This window comes from Coenobita brevimanus, chromosome 72 (genome assembly GCF_032717465.1).
Source record: "Coenobita brevimanus isolate Jiangsu-jjx chromosome 72, ASM3271746v2, whole genome shotgun sequence".
Lineage (NCBI taxonomy): Eukaryota > Metazoa > Arthropoda > Malacostraca > Decapoda > Coenobitidae > Coenobita > Coenobita brevimanus.
In genome coordinates, this window is record NC_137025.1 from 19,941,873 (window position 1) to 19,961,512 (window position 19,640).

The 19,640-nt window shown below is 44.3% G+C and overlaps 1 protein-coding gene across 1 annotated transcript in view; it reads right to left on the reverse strand.

Annotated features, from left to right (window-relative positions):
- Window positions 1-19,640, reverse strand: part of nSMase (neutral sphingomyelinase) — a 131,180-nt gene that overhangs the window by 27,209 nt on the left and 84,331 nt on the right. Inside the window, exons 4-5 of the mRNA XM_080278312.1 lie at window positions 17,003-17,215; window positions 16,148-16,276 (exon numbers count right to left, since the gene is read on the reverse strand). Coding sequence (XP_080134438.1) covers window positions 16,148-16,276; window positions 17,003-17,215 — 342 coding nt within the window. The remainder of the gene's footprint in view (window positions 1-16,147; window positions 16,277-17,002; window positions 17,216-19,640) is intronic.

Genomic DNA, 19,640 nt, shown 5'->3' on the forward strand with positions numbered 1-19,640 from the left:
GAGGGTTAGTGTCCCTCCCCAGAAAACTATTTATCTATCTATTGCCAGACGCCTCAATTCCGTTTGGGGTGGCCACAAACAAATCACCTCCAAGTCACCCTGTCCACCGCCATTTCACTGCTCTGCTCCCAACTCACACCCCCCTCCCTCATATACCTCCATCTCATCCTCACCCTCCCCCTCCCTCTTCCCCCCTCCACCTCACTCACATACACTCTCTTCATCAGCCTGTCACCCTCCATCCTCTCCACAAGGCCAAACCACCTCAGTGTGTTCCTCATAACGCTTCCTATCACATCCACATCCACACCACAACGCTCCTTTATATCCTCATTCGTCAGCCTGTCTCTCCATGTGACTCCACAGGCTCCTCTTAGATAACTCATTTCCACTGCCCTCACTCTTGACTTGTGTCCTTCCAACAACGTCCAGGCTTCACTTCCATACGTTAGAGCTGGTATCACATTACTGTCATGTAGTAACTCTTTCACTTCCATGCTCACTTCCCTGTTTCTTATCACTGCTTTCAAAGAACCAGCAACCTTTCTTCCCTGCTGTACCCTTTCAAGCACTTCATCCTCCAAACCTTCATCCTTACTCATCACACTACCCAAGTTCTTAAACGTACTCACATTTTCCAATTCCTCACCATCCAACTTCACTGTACATTCACTGACTTCACCTCTCTCAAAGACCATCACTTTACTCTTCCCTACATTCACCTTTAGATTCCCTTTCTTACACACTCTCCCAAACTCATCCACCAAGCCATGCAGCTCCCCTTCGTCTTCGCTCAACAACACAGTATCATCTGCAAACAACAGTACAGGGAGTTTCCAAACACTACCGTCTCTCACCAGGGCCACTCCAACATCCACTACCCTACCTTGTACCTCTTTTATTACCTCATCCATGTACAAATTGAATAACCACAGAGACATGGCACATCCCTGTTTTAACCCAACCTTCAAAGAGAAAAATTCACTTAGTTCACCATCCACACGCACTGCAGCCTTAGTACCATCATACATACTCTTCACAGCATTCGACAACTTCCCATCTACTCCATATATTCTTAATACTTTCCACAATCCTTGTCTATCCACCCTGTCATATGCTTTCTCCAAATCCATGAAAGCCGCATACAACTTCTTTCCCTTCTCTAGAAACTTTTCCACCAAAGATCTAAGAATGAATATCTGATCTACACAACCTCTTCCCTTCCTAAAGCCTCCCTGTTCTTCTCCAACTAATTCCTCTGTTATTTCTCTAACTCTGTCAATAAGTATCCTACCATACACTTTTCCAATTATACTAAGAAGACAAATGCCCCTATGATTACCACACACTTCTTTTTCCCCTTTTCCTTTGTACAAGGGAATAATTATACCTGACTTCCAATCCTCCGGGACTCTACCTTCCTCCCAGGCCAATCTGCACATCTTCCACATCCATTCTACTACTATCTCTACCCCATGCTTCAGCATTTCACCACACACTCCATCAATTCCTGGTGCTTTCCCCAATTTAACTTTCTTCATTGCTTCCACAACTTCTATCCTACTGATTTCTTCCCGTCTTCTCACCTCCCTCCTTCTCCCAGCCATTCTCAAGCCACTTATACTCGCATTACTTCCATCCTCTATGTTCAACAATTCATTAAAGTGTTCTCTCCATCTGCGAACTTTTTCTCCCTTCTCCACTAATAATCTACCATTTTTATCTTTCACTCCCCTGCTAACCTCACTTCAACCCTGTATTACTCTCTTCACCTCTTTCCAGAACATTTTCTTACGGTCCCTCCACTTTACACTCAAATTCCTTCCAAATTCCTCATCCACTCTCTTCTTTCTCTTAATAATCTTTTCACCTCTCTCTTTCTTTCAACATATAACTTTCTCTTCCGCCTCTCAACTTCTTCCACGCCCCTATTTCTCATCCATTCATTGTATGCTTTCTTCTTTTGTGACACAGCCTGTCTCAACCGTTCAGTCTACCACACTGTTCCTTGCACCCCCCTCCATCTTCTCTTCCTCCCACACACATCACATGCTGCACATATTTCTTCTGTAAATATCCTGCACACACCTTCCACGTACCCCATTTGCACCAATTCATATTTGCCCGATCGTTCCTCCACTTTTCTCTTATACTCTGCCTTTTTCTCATCCTCTTGTAACCTTTCCACTCTCCTTGCAACTAATCCTTCCTCTCGTCTTTCCCTTCTATTTCTCCATCTTACTTGGATCCTAATTCTGGCCACCACCAAGTGGTGGTCAGAAAGTCCACTCCCCCAACCTCTATAAGCTCTTGCATCCATTACACATCTTTATATCCTTTCATCCACACACACATAATCAATCATTGCCTTCCTTTCATTAAGTTCACAACCCACACTTCTCATCACTCGCCATGTATACCTGTTGATCATTTTGTGCCTGAAGAGGGTATTGGCTATCACCAACCCCCTCCCAGCACAAATGTCCACTAATGAACAGCCATTCTCATCTATCTCTGCAGGCACACCCCACTCACCAACTATTCCATCCACCTTCACATTCCCTACTTTACCATTCATATCACCGATCAAATACACTCTCTCATTCCTTCCAAACTTTTCCATGCAAACTTCCACATTTGTCCAGAACTCCTCTCACTCTGCTAGGACGATCTTGCGTTGGCGCATACACACACACAATTGCCCACAATTGTATTCCAACTTTCAATCTTACCCACACAATCCTTGACCCAAGTGATCCATACTGTCTTATGCTCTTCTTCCATCTTTTACTCACAACTATACATACTCCTTCCATTGCCCTCTCATTCTCACCTACTCCTGCACATATACCCCATCCATACTCCCATTCTCTCACTTTCTCCTCTCCATTTTGTTTCAGTTATTCCACATACATCCACTTTCACACCCTCAAGCACCTGGACAATCTCTCTCTCTTTCACCTCATCATTCGCTCCTCTTACATTCCATGTCGCCATTACCAAGTCCTTCGTCCGGTCCTGGGTCGTCATCGTTTGGTCAGTCCTTGTCCGAGGCTTCTGGTTTGTCTTTTTAGTTAGTTGTTTTCCGGGGAGGGGCACTAACCTTCTGCCAACCCTTTTAGTCGCCTTTTACAACAAGCAAGGATACTGGGGGAGTATTCTTGAAAAAAAACCCTACCCCCAGGGGGTAGACAAACAAAATGCCTCAGACCCGGACAGACCTACAGGTGATGCCAAGGACCAATCAAAAGACATGTTCAAGGTGGCTACCTGGAATGTGAGGGCCTTGAATGATGTGAGAGAGAGAGAGAGAGAGAGAGTAATCCCTCCACTATCAGATGTAATTGAGCCAAAGGCATATCCGGAAAGTGGTCCCGTCCAGATAGTGGGCCCGACTCCTGGACTGGTACTTACGGACCCTAACCCAGCCTAACTCTGAAAGCCACCTAAATAACTCCCTACCGAACATACATTGCACCTATTTAAGACCCTATTCACACCAATAATGGACATAAAGCATGACATAAATGAAAAGGAACCAGAAAATGAGGAATAAGAAGTGAGTATGAAAAATATTAAGCAGTGTACAGGGTACTTACAGCATGTCTGTGGCCGCCTCCTATAAGGCTCTGGTAGTGGTGAAAATGCTCTTGAAGCATGTACAGTAATCCAGTGTTGTGCTACATTTAATTCTTTGCACTGTGAGTTACAGTATAATTGTTTAACACTGCACATTCAGTTCTTAATTGCACCACACCAGTTTCAACCGCCAGTTTCAACCGCCACTTTGCACTGCACACTTAATCCTTTGCACTCTAAATTCTAATTTCTTAACAATGCACAACTCTATAAAGTCCCATGTGGTCTAGTGGCATGGCATTGCAGTTTATTCACAAAAATGAGCACGTGCAGCATCCACTGCAATGGACATTTACTCTCGATGGTGGTTAGGCAGTAACTGGGGAGGAAGGAAGGGCTGAAGGGGCTGTACATAAACAACAGCTGTTCGGCGCTGTGTGCCACTTTCAAACTACAGGCGGGAAAAAATTTGGATTAAAATTTTTTTTTTTTCTTTTTTTGGCCATTTTTGGGTTCCAAAGGTCCAGGCCCACAATGTCCGGTAAGTGGGGAGTCCAGAAAGTGGGCGTCTTGACAGTACAAGGATTACTACATATACATATATATACAGTACTGTATATAGTGTGTGTGTGTGTGTGTGTGTGTGTGTATATATATATATATATATTTATATATATATATACAATAGGCTCGCACAGTGCGCGAGAGATTGGGCGGTGCACGAGCTCGCGCACTGGGAATTCACGTACTAGGAATACATAATCTTATGGGAATAATTACATGTGGGCGGTACCCCTTCATACCTGGACATTTTTTGGCCCTTAGAGACATAATAAAGGTCATATGTTTCAGACATTGTACTAAAGCTATAGCTACAATAACAAAAATATGGGTAGTCACCTTAACAACAGTAGACAACAGGCCTGATGACCTTAAATAACAGGGGTTCCGAGGCACGGCAACACTTACAGCGCCACACTCCTCACCACACCTCCCACCGCACCAACACTTCCCTCCGCAGACTCCTCTTGATCACCTTCCCCAACAGCATCAAAGTCACTCACTTCGGCCATAAACCCTTCAAAGTCCAATGCAGACACTTCTGACATTGCATCCTCTTCATCCTCAACAGGAACAGGAGAAGACGATGTCGCTGGTTCCGCAATTTCACCAACTTGAGCCTGCTGTGTGTAGCTTGTTATAAGCGTCTGTCTTCTCCTGTTTATTTCTTCCCTGTGCCTGTCTGCGTAGAAACGGAAGAGTTTGTCGATACCAACCAGAAGTTCCTCCGTTCTTAGGTTGCTCAGTTCCTGTTCCTTCACCTCTTCCTTGAGCTTATCCACGGCAGCAAGGATCTTGCTAATGTTTGACATACACAGCTCGGTCCTGCCTTCCATCACGCTAGGCTGCTCAATTTGACTCTGTCTGGCGTCGGCCTCTGCGTCAGCCTCGTCTATCCATTGCAACACTTCCTCGGGAGGCTGTTCCTCAGTAGCAGTGTGCATTTCTTGTATGTCCGCCAATGTAACGTCCTCGAAACCTGGTACAGCTTGTGCTGCTGTCAATGTTGCTGCCTCAGCCTCGGCCAGTGGTTGAATGGCCGTCTCCTGGGTGATGCATAAGTGAGGCACGAGCATTCGCCACGCATGGTTCACCGTTGCAGGTGTAATCTGGCACCAAGCTTGTAGGAGAAATTCAACTGCGTCCTTCACCGTAAAATTATCCCAAAATGCCTCAACAGTCATGGCATCCGCAGCAGGTCGGGATACAGGTGCTGGTGGAGATGGAACGGGAGCAGATGCCTCATCAAGGTCTTCGTAGTGATCTTCTTGTAGGGCACGAAGCTCCTCTTGTGTGTCGGTCTTCCTGCGTAGGTAGTCGTACACTTGCTTATGGAAGAAATGCTTCACTGTGGCGATTAGTTCTTGATCCAGTGGCTGCACTAGTGACGTCGTGCGGGGCGGCAGAAACACAACATGACAATCCTTATGAAGACCTTCAAGGTATGGAGGGTGATGATGCGTTATCAAGCACAAGGAGCATCTTAAATGGAATGCCCAGTTCCCGATACTTGGCTCTGGCATCAGGGACACACCGCCTCGTTAACCAGTCTGCCATAATGTTCCCGGTCATCCAACCATTTGCAGACTTGTACCAATACACACCACTTGCATCCATGTTCGTGAGGTTTTTGTAGCACCTTGGGCATGAAGCTGTGTGTACAACAACTGGCCTCATCTTGTGGCTCCCAGACAGGTTTACAGCGAACATTACCATCATCTTGGACTTCTGGAGCTTGTGACCAGGGGCTTGTTTCTGTCTTTTAGTGATGTAAGTTGATTTGGGCATGGCCTTGTAATATGATGACGTTTCTTCGATGTTGTAGATCTGGTCCTTGGTGTACTGTCCCTCTTCAATAATCGCTCGAAATATCGCGGGATAGTCTCTCGTGGCCAGCTCATCGGCAGAGGCACGTTCACCAGACACTTTCACGTAACGGAGTTCCTTGCATTTGAGAAAACGATCCAGCCATCCAACCGATGCCCTGAAAGGTTTTTCCACTTTTAACCTGCGAGATGATGCCTTGTAAAAGAGCTGGGCTTGGTTCTGACTAAATCTTCCATTCAGTGGAACACCTTCCTTTTCTTTCCTCATTATGAAGGTGGCAAGATAGCGCTCCATTAGTATCACAGCACGATTTCCCACCCGCAAACGGCCATCTAGGTCAGAGGCACCGTACGTCTTCACTACAGCCTTTATGGCTTCACGGTTCTTCCACACAGTTCTCACTGTAGATTCAGCCAGTCCCAGGGTTCTCCCAATAGCAGTGTTTCCTTGACCCTCCTCCTTCATCTTAATGATCTTTAACTTGGTGGCGTGCATCAGAAGTTTCTTAACTCTTGGGGTTGGAGCCACGGTGCGGCGAAGTATAGGCAGCACAAAAAACACCACACGTTGTACATGACAGGTTAGCTGTCGAGAGCGGATCTGCACAGTGTACGAGCCAGGACTGTTATGGTGCGCTCGCTCCCTTGTACCCCAAGCTGCGCAGTAGAATGCCCGGGAATTTCTGCGCATCAAATGACAACACGTGACGCGCTGTGTGAGGGGTGGTCGTGCAGTAGTAGAAAATGGCATTTTTGAGCCACTCCTTGCCTCTGCCTCGCATTCTGTGTGGTAAACTCACGCATTGAAGGGTTTTTGGTTATGATTTTTGGTCACTCACGCACAATGAGAATCGCGCACTGCGATGACATGCACTGTGTATATATATATATATATATATATATATATATATATGAGGCCCCACATGCAAGAGTATACCCATGCACCATTTTTTAAAAGTGGCAGAAATCGCGTTTAAAGTTTTTACAGCTTTGAAGAATGATACTGCAAAAACTTTTATACCTAGGATAATGGCGCTTACATCATTTTAAAGCTGATTGTCTCTACTTTGTCCAAAACTGTTTAGTAAACGTACTATTGTTTTTACCCAAAAAAGAAAACCAAAAAAATCAACATATTAGCATACAATGATGCTACTATCTTGCATAAACTAGTACTGCAGGCCAATAGCTAGTGAGTTCCTTTTTGTTGTAAGATGAAGTTGAATGTCTATAGAATGGTTGGTTATAAATATGCCTGGTTATTGTCATAAAATGTAAGTTTTATAAAATTTTCAAAAAAATTATCAATATGCAACATTTTTTCTTCACCTGGTCCTTGTTGGTCTGTGTTTTTATGTGAACAATAGAGACTTTACATCTATTATGTGCAATAACAAACAAAGTAACACCAATAATACTAGGAAAAATGATTTTTACATTAATAATCTTATTAATGAATACAGTGGTTGCGCTTGATAAAGGGTGGCATTGTAAACCCAATGTTACTTCTATGGGTTTTCGCCCTATGTCTTGGGTCATACATCACATCCACCAAGTCCACATGAAAGTACATACTCTGAGGGACTGCGGGATAGCATTATCTCAATTTTCGACAAGGTAGTGGATGGGTATACTCTTGCACACGGGACCTCATATATAATAAAATAATTTGGTTTTACGCCAGATATCCCCGAACGGCCGAGGTGTTGCCCCTGGGTAGAGGACTTTAGGACTGTAGCGTGTAGCAATTTATGATCCTATGCCCTTCCTCATGTCTACCAATGACCCTTGGGTCAGAGCGGAGCGCTCTAACCCACTAAGCCACGGCTGCTACATATATATCTATCTATCTATCTATTGACAGACGCCTCAATCCCGTTTGGGGTGGCCACAAACAAATCGCCTCCAAGTCGCCCTGTCCCCTGCCATTTCACTGCCCTGCTCCCAACGCACACCCCCCTCTCTCATATACCTCTCCACCCCATCCCTCCATCTCATCCTCGGCCTCCCCCTCCCTCTTCCCCCCTCCACCTCACTCACATACACTCTCTTCGTCAGTCTTTCACCCTCCATCCTCTCCACATGGCCAAACCACCTCAGTGTGTTCCTCATAACGCTTCCAATCACATCCACATCCACACCACAACGCTCCTTTATATCCTCATTCGTCAGCCTGTCTCTCCATGTGACTCCACAGGCTCCTCTTAAATAACTCATTTCCACTGCTCTCACTCTCGAATTGTGTCCTTCCAACAACGTCCAAGCTTCACTTCCATACGTTAGAGTTGGTATCACAATACTGTCATGTAGTAACTTTTTCACTTCCATGCTCACTTCCCTGTTTCTTATCACTGCTTTCAAAGAACCAGCAACCTTTCTTCCCTGCTGTACCCTTTCAAGCACTTCACCCTCCAAACCTCCATCCTTACTCATCACACTACCCAAGTACTTAAACGTACTCACATTTTCCAATTCCTCACCATCCAACCTCGCTGTACATTCACTGACTTCACTTCTCTCAAAGACCATCACTTTACTCTTCCCTACATTCACCTTTAGATTCCATTTCTTACACACTCTCCCAAACTCATCCACCAAGCCTTGCAGCTCCCCTTCGTCTTCACTCAACAACACAGTATCATCTGCAAACAACAGTACAGGGAGTTTCCAAACACTGTCCTCTCACAAGGGCAACTCCAACATCCACTACCCTACCTTGTACCTCTTTTATTACCCCATCCATGTACAGATTGAACAACCATGGAGACATGACACATCCCTGTTTCAACCCAACTTTCAAAGAGAAAAATTCACTTATATATATACAGTAATCACTCTAATATCCGGACGCCCAATAACCGAACATCCCCACTACCCGGACATAATTGTCCTGGGATCCAACATTCCCCCCCCCCCACCCAAAAAAAAAAAAAAAATCCCGTCCGAAATTTGAACTTACCGTGCACGGCGCGGGAGAGCATTGTTTTGGTGCGTCATTCCTCCGACGTTCGATAGAGCGCCGCTGTATCCTTCCCACTTTCCGCCTGTTTCTCGCCGCGAGTGCACGCTCGTCGTAATGGCTGCCCACGTGATCGCTTTTATGGTGGTGCCCTACCTGCTGCAGGGCCTCCTGCTGCTCTCGGGCCTCCTCTTAGTGTGTGTGATGATGGGCCCGCCACCTGAGAAAAGGAAGAGAGTGGTGTTGACTCTGGAGAAGAAACGGGAGATATTGGAGAAAGTAGATGCGAGGTGGTCTTCTTCCCGCATTCTCCGCGAGTTTAACCTGGCCCGGTCTACTTTGTTCGATATTAAGAGGTCCCGAGACAAACTCATGCAGTACACGGCTGACTTCTCGTCGAGAAGCAAACGCAACGTGGAAAGGAAGGTTATGTTTACCCCCAAGTTTGCAGAAATCGACCGATCCACGTTGATTTGGTATCGACAACAACGTGCTGCTGGTGTGATGGTACGTGGAACAGAGCTGAAGGCTGCTGCTGAGAAGTTCGCCAGGCTTCACGACGCCATAGACTTCAAGGCATCCGAGGGTTGGCTCTTCGCGTTCAAGTTGCGGCATGGTCTTACCAACCGTAAAGCACACGGCGAAGCATTGGACGCTAACGAGGATGGAGTTGACGAGTTTCGGCACAAGGTGAAGGGCTTGATCGACAGGGAGGGCCTAACTCTCGGTCAAGTCTACAACGCTGACGAAACTGGCCTATTCTATCGCTCGCTGCCAACAAACACTCTAGCCGAGGAGACGGAGAAGCGTGTACCTGGCCACAAGCTTTCCAAGAAACGCATATCTGCTTTGTGTTGTGCCAGTGCTAACAGCATGCACCAGCTTAAGCCCGTTGTTGTTGGCCGCGCAAAGCAGCCTCGGTGCCTTTGTGGGGTGATGGATGTCCTTCCTGTCGTCTGGTACCATTCTTTGAAGGCATGGTTCACAGCTGTGATCTTCAAAGTCTGGTTTCACCGTCACTTCGTCAAGGAGGTCATCCATTACCAGACAAAGACAATGGGCATCCCGTGCTACCAGGCAAAGGCCCTCCTTCTTCTCGACAATGCACCTGCCCACCCATGCGACTAGGACTTGGTTGCTGAAAATGGCCATATTAGGTGCATGTTTCTGCCACTTAATATGACTGCTCTCATCCAACCAATGGACCAAGAAGTGATCGTGACAACAAAGCGCCTATACCGTCGGAAGTTCCTGGACGAGGTGATGGTTGTTCTCGAGGACGAGGACAAGCGCAGGGAGGGACGGGACACATGAGGCAAGCGGACTTTGGAAAACCTTCGCCGCTACAACATCAAGTCTGCGCTGTACAACTGGGCTAGTGCATGGAAGGAAGTCCTTATGAAGACTCTGGAAAATGGTTGGTCTCGTCTGCTTCTCGGAACGGATGTGGAGTACGATTTTCTAGGCTTTGACGTGGATGACTTCCATGCACGGCTACGTACGCACGGAGACGACGTAGATCTGGACGATGTTCGTGAGTGGTTGGATGACGATGAGGGCGATCCTGGGTATCAGATGTTGTCTGATATCGAGATCGCGTCTTCGGTTGCAGGTGTCAGTACCGAACTTGAAGATTCCAACATTGAAGGCGACGATGATGCGGACTCCTCTCAGCATGCCACTACTCCAGCCATCCCCAAGCTGAGCGCACTCCGGGAACATCTAGAGTTCGTCCTAGACTACCTGGAACACCCAGACTGCGACGGGGAGATGGGGCCCTTGGGACTCGTGGAGGAAGTGCATGCTTTCAGGCAGGGCATCATCAATCGTCAGAATCGTCGGTCATTGCGTCAATCAACCACTGACAGTTTTTTCAGGCCCGTGACCCCCGCTGTGCCCAGCCCTGGCTCCATTCCGTTGCCTCCCCAAGACAGGCCCTCATGCTCCGAGCCACAGCCTAGGACATCAGCCACGGTGGAGTCACCGCTCGACGTGAGTTTGCGTCTGTCTTCAGAGTCGTCTGCAGTGGGGACGCCATCACCATGGCCCAGCGATGCACCCCTAGGTCGCCTGCCAGTGATACTCTCGGACTCTGACAGTGAATAAACAGCAAGAACTTCTCCACTAGACCACACGGGAATTTAGAGTGTTGTGCAGTGAAAAAAACAGTGTGTTGTGTTAAGGATTTAAAGTTGTGAGAGAAAAGACTCAATAGAAAAAAAATTTAACGTAGACTTGTTTGTTTTGGCTTTGGAAAATTATATGAATGGGAAAAGTCAAAGTGCAACACTTAGTAAGTTACAATGGAGCATTATTTAGACAAAAGTGCAAACTGTGAAGAGAACGGACTTGTGTGTGTTATTGACTAAGTTCAGTGCAAGACTTCAGGAACAGTGTACTGCAAGTGCTTCAGGAAATCCTTCTTACTGTCAGAGTCCGAGAGGAGGCTGTTATTCATCGAGGTGGCCAGGGACTTGCTGTAAGTAGCCAGAATGTTTCATACTGTACTTTTTTCCATACTATACTTACCTCATTTCACTCTTTAATGTCCTTTATTGGTGTGAATAGGGTGTTAGTAGTTATGCATGTGCAGTAGGAATGTGTTTTTCTGAGTTAGGCTAGGTTAGGGTCCATAAGTACCAGAATGTTTATTAATGTATGAACATACTTCTAAACCCTCATTTTATGTTTCTTTTGCATTTATTTCAGTCATTTATGTGCCTTATTGGTGTGATTTGGGTCTTAAATAGGTGCTATGCAGGTCCAGAGGGAGTTGTATAGGTGTTCTCTGAGTTAGGGTCCATAAGTACAAGTCCATAAGCTGTGGCCCAATATCCGGACAGAACCAATATCTGGACCTACCTATGGCTCTATTACGTCGGATATTGGAGTGATTACTTTATGTATATGTATATATAATATATATATATATATATATATATATATATATATATATATATATTTTTAATGTGAGGAAGAAGGAACCAAAGGCCATGAGCCTGCAATAACAGTTCCCTCCAAGAGAAAAACAAAATACAATAGAGAGCCAAATTCAAGATCCGATCATTTCGAGATGCCTGGACACACTGCGTTTGAAAGACTGGAGATCATAGGCAGCAGGAAATACAGACAGAGGGAGACAGTTCCAGAGTTGACCTGTTGCATAAATGAAAGACTGGGAGTAACGGTTAACTCTTGCATTAGAGAGTTGGACAGAAAAGGGATGAGAGTTTGCAGCTAGACGGGTGCTACGCGCCCGTTGTTGAGGTGGAGGAATGCATGCAGACAGTTCAGAGGAGCAGTGACCATTAAAGTAGTGATAGGAAAGAGATCAAGATGCAACAGTGCGGCGATGAGAAAGAGGTTGAAGGGAGTCAGTAAGAGGAGGAGAGTTATTGAGACGAAAAGCCTTTGACTCCACCCTATTGAGAAGAGCTGTATGTGGGGGGCCTCTCCACACATGAGAGTTGTACTCCACACAGGGGCAGATAAAACCCCTGTATAGAGTCAACAATTGTGCAGGGGTAAAGAAAGAATGGAGTCGGCTTAGTACACCCAATCTCTTGGAAGCAGATTTTACAAGAGATGTAATATGATCTTTCCAAGATAAGTCCCGAGTAAATGAAACCCCAAGCATGTTCAAGGATGATTCAGGATTAAGCTGAATATTATTAAACATTAGTGGGTATACCTGTGGAAGATTTTGTCGGGTTGATAGGTGTAAGAACTGAGTCTTAGATGCATTAAAAACAACCAGATTATTTTTACCCCAGTCAGAGATACGAGCCAAGTCAGACATTAGGTGTGCCATAGCCTCATCCCTTGTTTGTTGAAGTAACTGCTGAGATGGGCGTTGAGGGAACCGAATGGAAAGGTGAAGGGTGGAGTCATCAGCGTATGAGTGGATAGGGTTAGATGTACAGCTTAGAAGGTCACTGATGAATAAAAGGAAGAGAGTTCGTGATAGGTCCTTGAGGAACCAAGAGTGGATATAGTGGACTGACTGAGATGAAATGGTGAGGTGAGAGTATGAAAGAGTGGGAGTATGGATTGGGTATATGTGCAGAAGTAGGTGAGAATGAGAGGGCAAAGGGGGGGTGTATGTACTGTTGTGTGCAAGAGATGGAAGGAGAATATAACAGAATATGGATCAATTGGTTCAAGGATTGGATGGGTGTGACTGAAAGTTGGTGTAAAAGCATGGATGACTGTGTGTGTATATGCGCTGACTGAAGACCATACAAGCAAAGTGAAAGAAGAGTTCTGGGCAAATGTGGAAGCATGTATGGAAAAGTTTGAGAGAAGGGAGTGTGTTTTATTGGAGATATGAATGGAAAAGTTGGAAATGTGAAGGTGGATGGAGCAGTTTGTGAGTGGGGTGTACCTGCAGAAGTCAATGAGAATGGCAGGGCTCTAGTGGACATCTGTGTGAGGTGGGAATTGGTGATAGCCAATACCCTCTTTAACCACAAAATGATCCACAGGTATACATGGCGAGTGATGAGAAGGGTGGGTAGTGGGCCGAGCATACGGAGGGCAATGACTGACTGTGTGTGTGAGCGTGGATGAAAGAGTGAGAAGGTGTGTGCTGGATGCGAGAGTACAGAGTGGTTGGGGGTATGGACTCTCTGACCACCGCTCGGTGGTGGTGAAGAGTCAAGATACAAATGTGATGGATGAACAGAAAGAGAGAAGAGCAAGAAGAAACAGTCAATACAAAGAGGTCAGAAAGGTGCAGGAAAAAAAAAAAAAAAAAAAAAAAAAAAAAAAAAAGGTAGAATATACGAGAAGGGGATAAGTGATGGGGTAAATATGATTGGAGCAGATGGGGGAGGCGAATGGTGTGTGCAAGGTATTCACAGAAGAAATCTGTGCAGCAATTGGGGTGATTTGAGATGGTGTGTGGGATGAAGAGATGATTAATGGGGGTGCAAGGAACTGCATGTTGGAATGAAGTTGTGAGACAAGCTGTGGCACAAAAAGAGAAAGCATATAGTGACTGGATGGGAAGCAGAGACTTGGAGGAAGTTGAGAGACAGAATAGGGAGTTATATGTAGAGTGGAAGAGAGGTGAAAAGATTAGTAAGAGAGAATAAGATGGGGAGTTTGGATGGAATTTGAATGTAAAATGGAGTGAATGTAACAAAATGTTCTGGAAGGAGGTTAAATGAGTACAACAGAGTGATAAAAAAGGTGGTAGAGGAGTGAAAGATAAAAATGGCTGACTGCTCATGGAAAGGGAAAAAATGTGAGCAGATGGAAAGATATCTTTAAGGAATTGTTAAACATAGAAAATGAAAGTAATGCGAGTATAAGTGGCTGAGGAATGGCTGAAGAAGGAGGGAGATTAAACGGGAGGAATAGATCAGTAGGGTGGAAGTAATGGAAGCAATGACGGAAGTCAAAATGAGGAAAGCTCAACGAATTTATGGAGTGTGTGGTGAAATGCTGAAGCATGGGGGAGAGACTGGAGGATGTGCAGATTGACCTGGGAGGAAGGTAGTCCTGGAGGACTGGAAGTCAGGTATAATTATTCCCCTGTACAAGGGAAATGGGGAAAAATAAATGTGTGGTACAATCACAGGGGTGTTTGTCTTCTTAGTGTAACAGGAAAAGTATATGGTAGGAAACATGTTGGCTGAGTTAAGGATATAATAAAGGAATTATCTGGAGAAGAACAAGGAAGTTTCAGGAAGGGAAGAAGGTGTGTAGATCAGATAATCATCCGACAGTGTTTAGTAGAAACGTTTCTAGAAAATGGAAAGAAGTTGTAGCCAATGTGGCCTTCAAGACTTTGGTGAGAGCATATTAAAAATATATGGAGTAAATGCGTTGTTGTTGAATGCCATGATGAGTATGTATGAGGGTGCTGGGGTTGCAGTGTGTGTAGATGAAGAACTGAGTAACTCCACTTATCCAAATGACTGATTGAAAAAGGGATGTGTCATGTCCCCATGGCTGTTCAATTTGTATAAGAATGGAGTTATAGAAGAAATACAAGGTAAGGCAATGGATCGATGTTGGAGCAGCCTTAATGAGAGAGGGTTGCATTTGGAAACTTCCTGTTTTGTAGATTGCAGATGATACTGGATTGTTAAGTGAAGATGAAAGAGAACTGCAAGGCTTGGTGAGTGAGCTTGGGAGAGTCTGTAAGAAACAGAATCTAATGGTGAAAGCAGGGAAAAGTAAAGTTGTGGTATTCGCGAGAAAATAAGTCACTGAATGCACAGTGAGGCTGGATAGTGAGGAGATAGAAAATTGAGTGCATTCAAGTGCATGGGTAGTGTGAAGGGTAAAGATGGAAGTTTAGAGGATGAAGTGCCTGACAGGGTACAACAAGGAAGAAAGATTCCTGGTTCACTGAAAGCAGCGAAAAGAAATAGGGAAGTGAGCATGGTGGTAAAAGGGTCACTGCATGATGGTATTGTCATACCAACTCTAATGTATGGAAGATTAGCCTGGACCTTGTTGGAAAGACACAAGTCAAGAGTAAGAGCAGTGGAAATGAGTTACTGGAGAGAAGCATGTGATGTTATAAGGAATGGCAGACTAACAAATGAGGAAGTGAAGGAGCACTGTGGTGTGGATGTGGATGCAACAGAAAGCACTGAAATACACTGAGATATTTTGGCCATGTGGAGAGAACAGAGAGTGAGAAACTGGGGGAATGTATATCAGTGGGGAGGGGGGAGAGAGGGGAAGGTAGACTGAGGATGATATGGAGGGATGGAGCAGGGAGGTATATGAGAGAGGGGGGGGGTGTATGTTGGGGGGAGGGTATCAAAACAGTAGGGGACTGGGTGACATGGAGGCGACTTGCTTGTGGCCACCCCTTATGAGATTGAGGCATCTGGCTATAGGTAGACAGAGACAGACCAATCTGAACCTCTTTGTGAGAGATCAGTGCTAGCAAAGCAGTGATCAGGCCCTTGCCAATCTAGCAACAGTATGAGAAAGGTGAGATTCTAGGAGAGGGAGGGGCACGGGAACTAATAGCTCATGCCACTCCTCCAATCCCCACCACTCTCAAACAACTCAAACAGGCAGGTGTCTGACTACTGTTTCAAATTCACTGATTCAAACTGGTGAGTGAGCGTGCAGCACTGAATTTTCTGTAGATGTATCACAATCCCCTAACCTCAACACCAATACTACCTAAACTGCACAGCCATCTCCCTTTGTGTCCTTCAATCCACTGCCACACAGTGCCTGGCAAACCCACCTTATGTGTGGTAGAGGCCTGGTAGAAAACATAATCGATCCTGTGGCCAGAGGGGTTGACCATGAGAGCCTTCACACTGGTGTAACTGTTGGCTGGAGTCTCATTGGTTTCTCCACTGCAACCAGGGTTCTGAAGAGGGAAAGACTGTGTGAAAATTTAATAGTTTTTGTTATTATGTTTGTAATTAATTACTGCATAGGTGGTGCTGACCATTATCCACTCACTTGTAGTGCTGCCTACTTCTTCCTTTTCCTTTCACATTCTAGGTTTGTGTCTGCCCTCCCCTCTTCTTTCTTCTCCCCTTTCTTACAGTTATTTTTAATTGCTCTTCCTTCTATTTCAGGTGGCTCAACACTGAGTGACAAGCTTAACAATTTCTTGTAACTCAGGTAAGCATTTACAGCATTGGATGGTAACCATATAACCAAATGATGGAGTGGGGCTGAGCCTGCTATGGTGCCTATAAACTGAGATGAGAGAGACAAATGCAGCACCCATCCAAAATCAAACCTCCACACTGTTCCCCGTGCCTCGCTGCGGTAAGGAGCTGTCAGCCACACGGGAACATTGGTTCACTGCATGGGACAACCCTGCAGAGGTGGATGCTTGCCTGTGGTAGAGGGGTCTGCTCAGCCAGACAGACTGGGGTTGATCAACAACAAAAATACCTGTACAGTGAGTGAGAGACTGACTAGGAGAGTGCATGAGTGAAACAGAGGGAGAGAGGGAGACCAAGGGTAAGATGGAGGGATAGGGTGCAGAGAATTGAACAAAAACGTCATGTTGAGGGTATATGAGTTAAGAATAAAGACAAAATTATGTCACAGAAAGGAAAGGATTATCCTGCAACCTCACCTTCACTGGACTGTCGGTGTATGAGTCAATGAGGCATCCATAGAATTTGACGATCCTGTAGGCAATGTCAGTGGGTGTGCAGTTGAAGTCCCCTGCAAAGATGAGGACATCGGTGGGCTGGCGGGCGAATCGGACTAGTTGGGAAGTCTGGAAGGCTTGGGACACTCGGTGGTGCACATATTCATCATTACCACTGTCATATTCGGCGTGTAGCTGCATCAGTGGAGAGATGTTGTTGGTACAGACAGTCTTAAGTATGCTAAGTATGCTACGGCAAGAGTTTTAAATTACAACTTTATAAAACAGGTACTGTAAATTACAAGAAACAAGAGAATCAGCTTTATAGAAACCAGTGTAACTTTAGCAGGCAATTTACATATACTTAATGTACATTTAATGGCAAAAGCATATGTAAACTGAAGTTGCATATAAAAAGGATTACAGTATACAGTACAGTATGGAAAGTTTCCATTATATGTTGCCTTTTTTTATGTTCTTTTTTGCTGTTACTTCCTCAGTATGCAAAAGAAGTACTGCCACCTAATGTTTAGTTGATACCAATAAAGCCGATCTGCCAATTCCTAATTTTTACAGCAAAAAATGTGAGGATAAAGTTGCGATACTTTGGAAAACACTCTTTACAGAAAATATTAAGAAAAATGAGTCACGATTTCACAATGATGTGAACACTTCAAATGGTAGAAATTTCACCCATATACTGTGTTGAAATTGTATTTACCATAAAAATAAAACTCTGACTCAATCTGGAACCTGAAGCAGGTTCAGGTTGGGTTGAAACTGTTTGATCATATCGTTATGTACTGTATGTAATGGTTCCAACATGCTGGGATCTGTCAGCCTTGGTCACCTAACAGTGGCTCTCCATGCTGCTCAATCTCTGGCAGCCTTCCTATTCAGTCCCTTAGTAATCTTCACAAAAAATACAATTTCAATATAATTTCTACCATTAGAAAAACTGTTACCAGCTGTTGCCACAAAAGGTATTCTCTTTGTCCTCTATACAAGAAAAATGTACTGTACTGGGTCTTATCTACACTGAGGTTCCAGGGAGAGCAAGCAAAGTCAATCATGAGGGTCTTTATCTTGAGAAGTATTATAAAGTATATAACATGAAACTTTTAGTGAGACAGAAATGTACTGAGATAAAGCAACAGTATTAAAAAGTTAAATTAAAACAGTTGGTAGAATTTAAGCTTCATTACACTGATAATTTCAGTGTTTCATTCTTGTTACTGCCAGACAATTTACTGATAGAAGAGACCCCCCCCCTCCCCTCTGGTGACTTGGTCTGCAACAGCCTCTAAGAACTGCTCCAGTATGGATGGATCATAAGGTAAACATAATCATCTGAAAGTAGCAAGAAATTTAGATTTACGTCATCACTGCAGTGAAGGATTAAACATACCTAAACTACTTATTTCTCATTTGTGCTTGTCCTGGTTAGTGCACACTGCTATGCTACAGGTACCTACATTACTTTCTCTGGCATATGACACCAAATAAACCCCTTCAATCTTATGACATATTTGTTAGTTTATTCTTCTTACTACTTGACAATTTTTATTCAGTTGAGATTTTTTGAACTGGGGAGGATAAATATAGCATTAACAGACCCCTCTGATAAAACAGGTTTTTCCTAAGTTGAATAAACTCATCTAGTAATGCCAAGAATAAACTAAAAAGGACATTACAAAGTTGTGGGATTAATAATATCTACTGTACAACCTACCACTATATTATCCATACAACTTAATACACCACCACTTCGCAAAACTACACAGTAGTAAAATCTCCTGTACTTGGCCTGCCTGAAAGCACACAGTTGCTGGATGTATGAATTTTGCTGAGTCTAAAACAACAGATGGCTGGTGGTATGGTGGCAGAATACACCAGTCAGAGTGACGGCCTTGTCTTGTATGCATGGGTGTCACTCTCCAACAGGTGACTGGAGGTTTTTTCAATCTTGTGAAAGCTGCCAAGGACACAGATGGCCTCCTATAGCTAAATGATCTGAACTACGATAGAAAAAGGTTGCTGCCATTTCTTGCAATGATACTGGGGACAATGACTGATCTCCTAATCTAACTCTTAAATGTTCTGGACTTGGATTCTCAAACTAATGACCAATTCTCTTTCATAACCCACATTTTGAATTACAGAAAAAAACACAGAAAGTTTCTGTTTTTTCCATTCCTTGTCCTTCCTGCCCTAACAAAGCATTAGTTCGTGATAACTTTTCTCTTAGATTTGTCTCTGCAGAAAGACCAAGGGACATGAAAAGAGTCTACATCTTCCTTGTCCTTGCTGCAAAAACAAACCTAAGTCTGTGAGAAAATCAATTGTACATTTTTAAACAAGTCTGGTCCCTGGAACATAGAAATGGTGACCACAATAAAGAGTCCTGCAAGACTCTTTATTTCAACTCATCTTTATTCCAAACCTATCATATCAATGTGTCACAATGCTCTAACAGTATCAGTACAACCATTCAAACTATGATGACTGCCTTCTACTATTCCATTATATCATCTAACAGCTTTCCTACACATAAATACAGCTGGGAAAAAAAAAAAAAAAAAAAAAAAAAAAAACTTACCTGATGCATAAACATTAATTA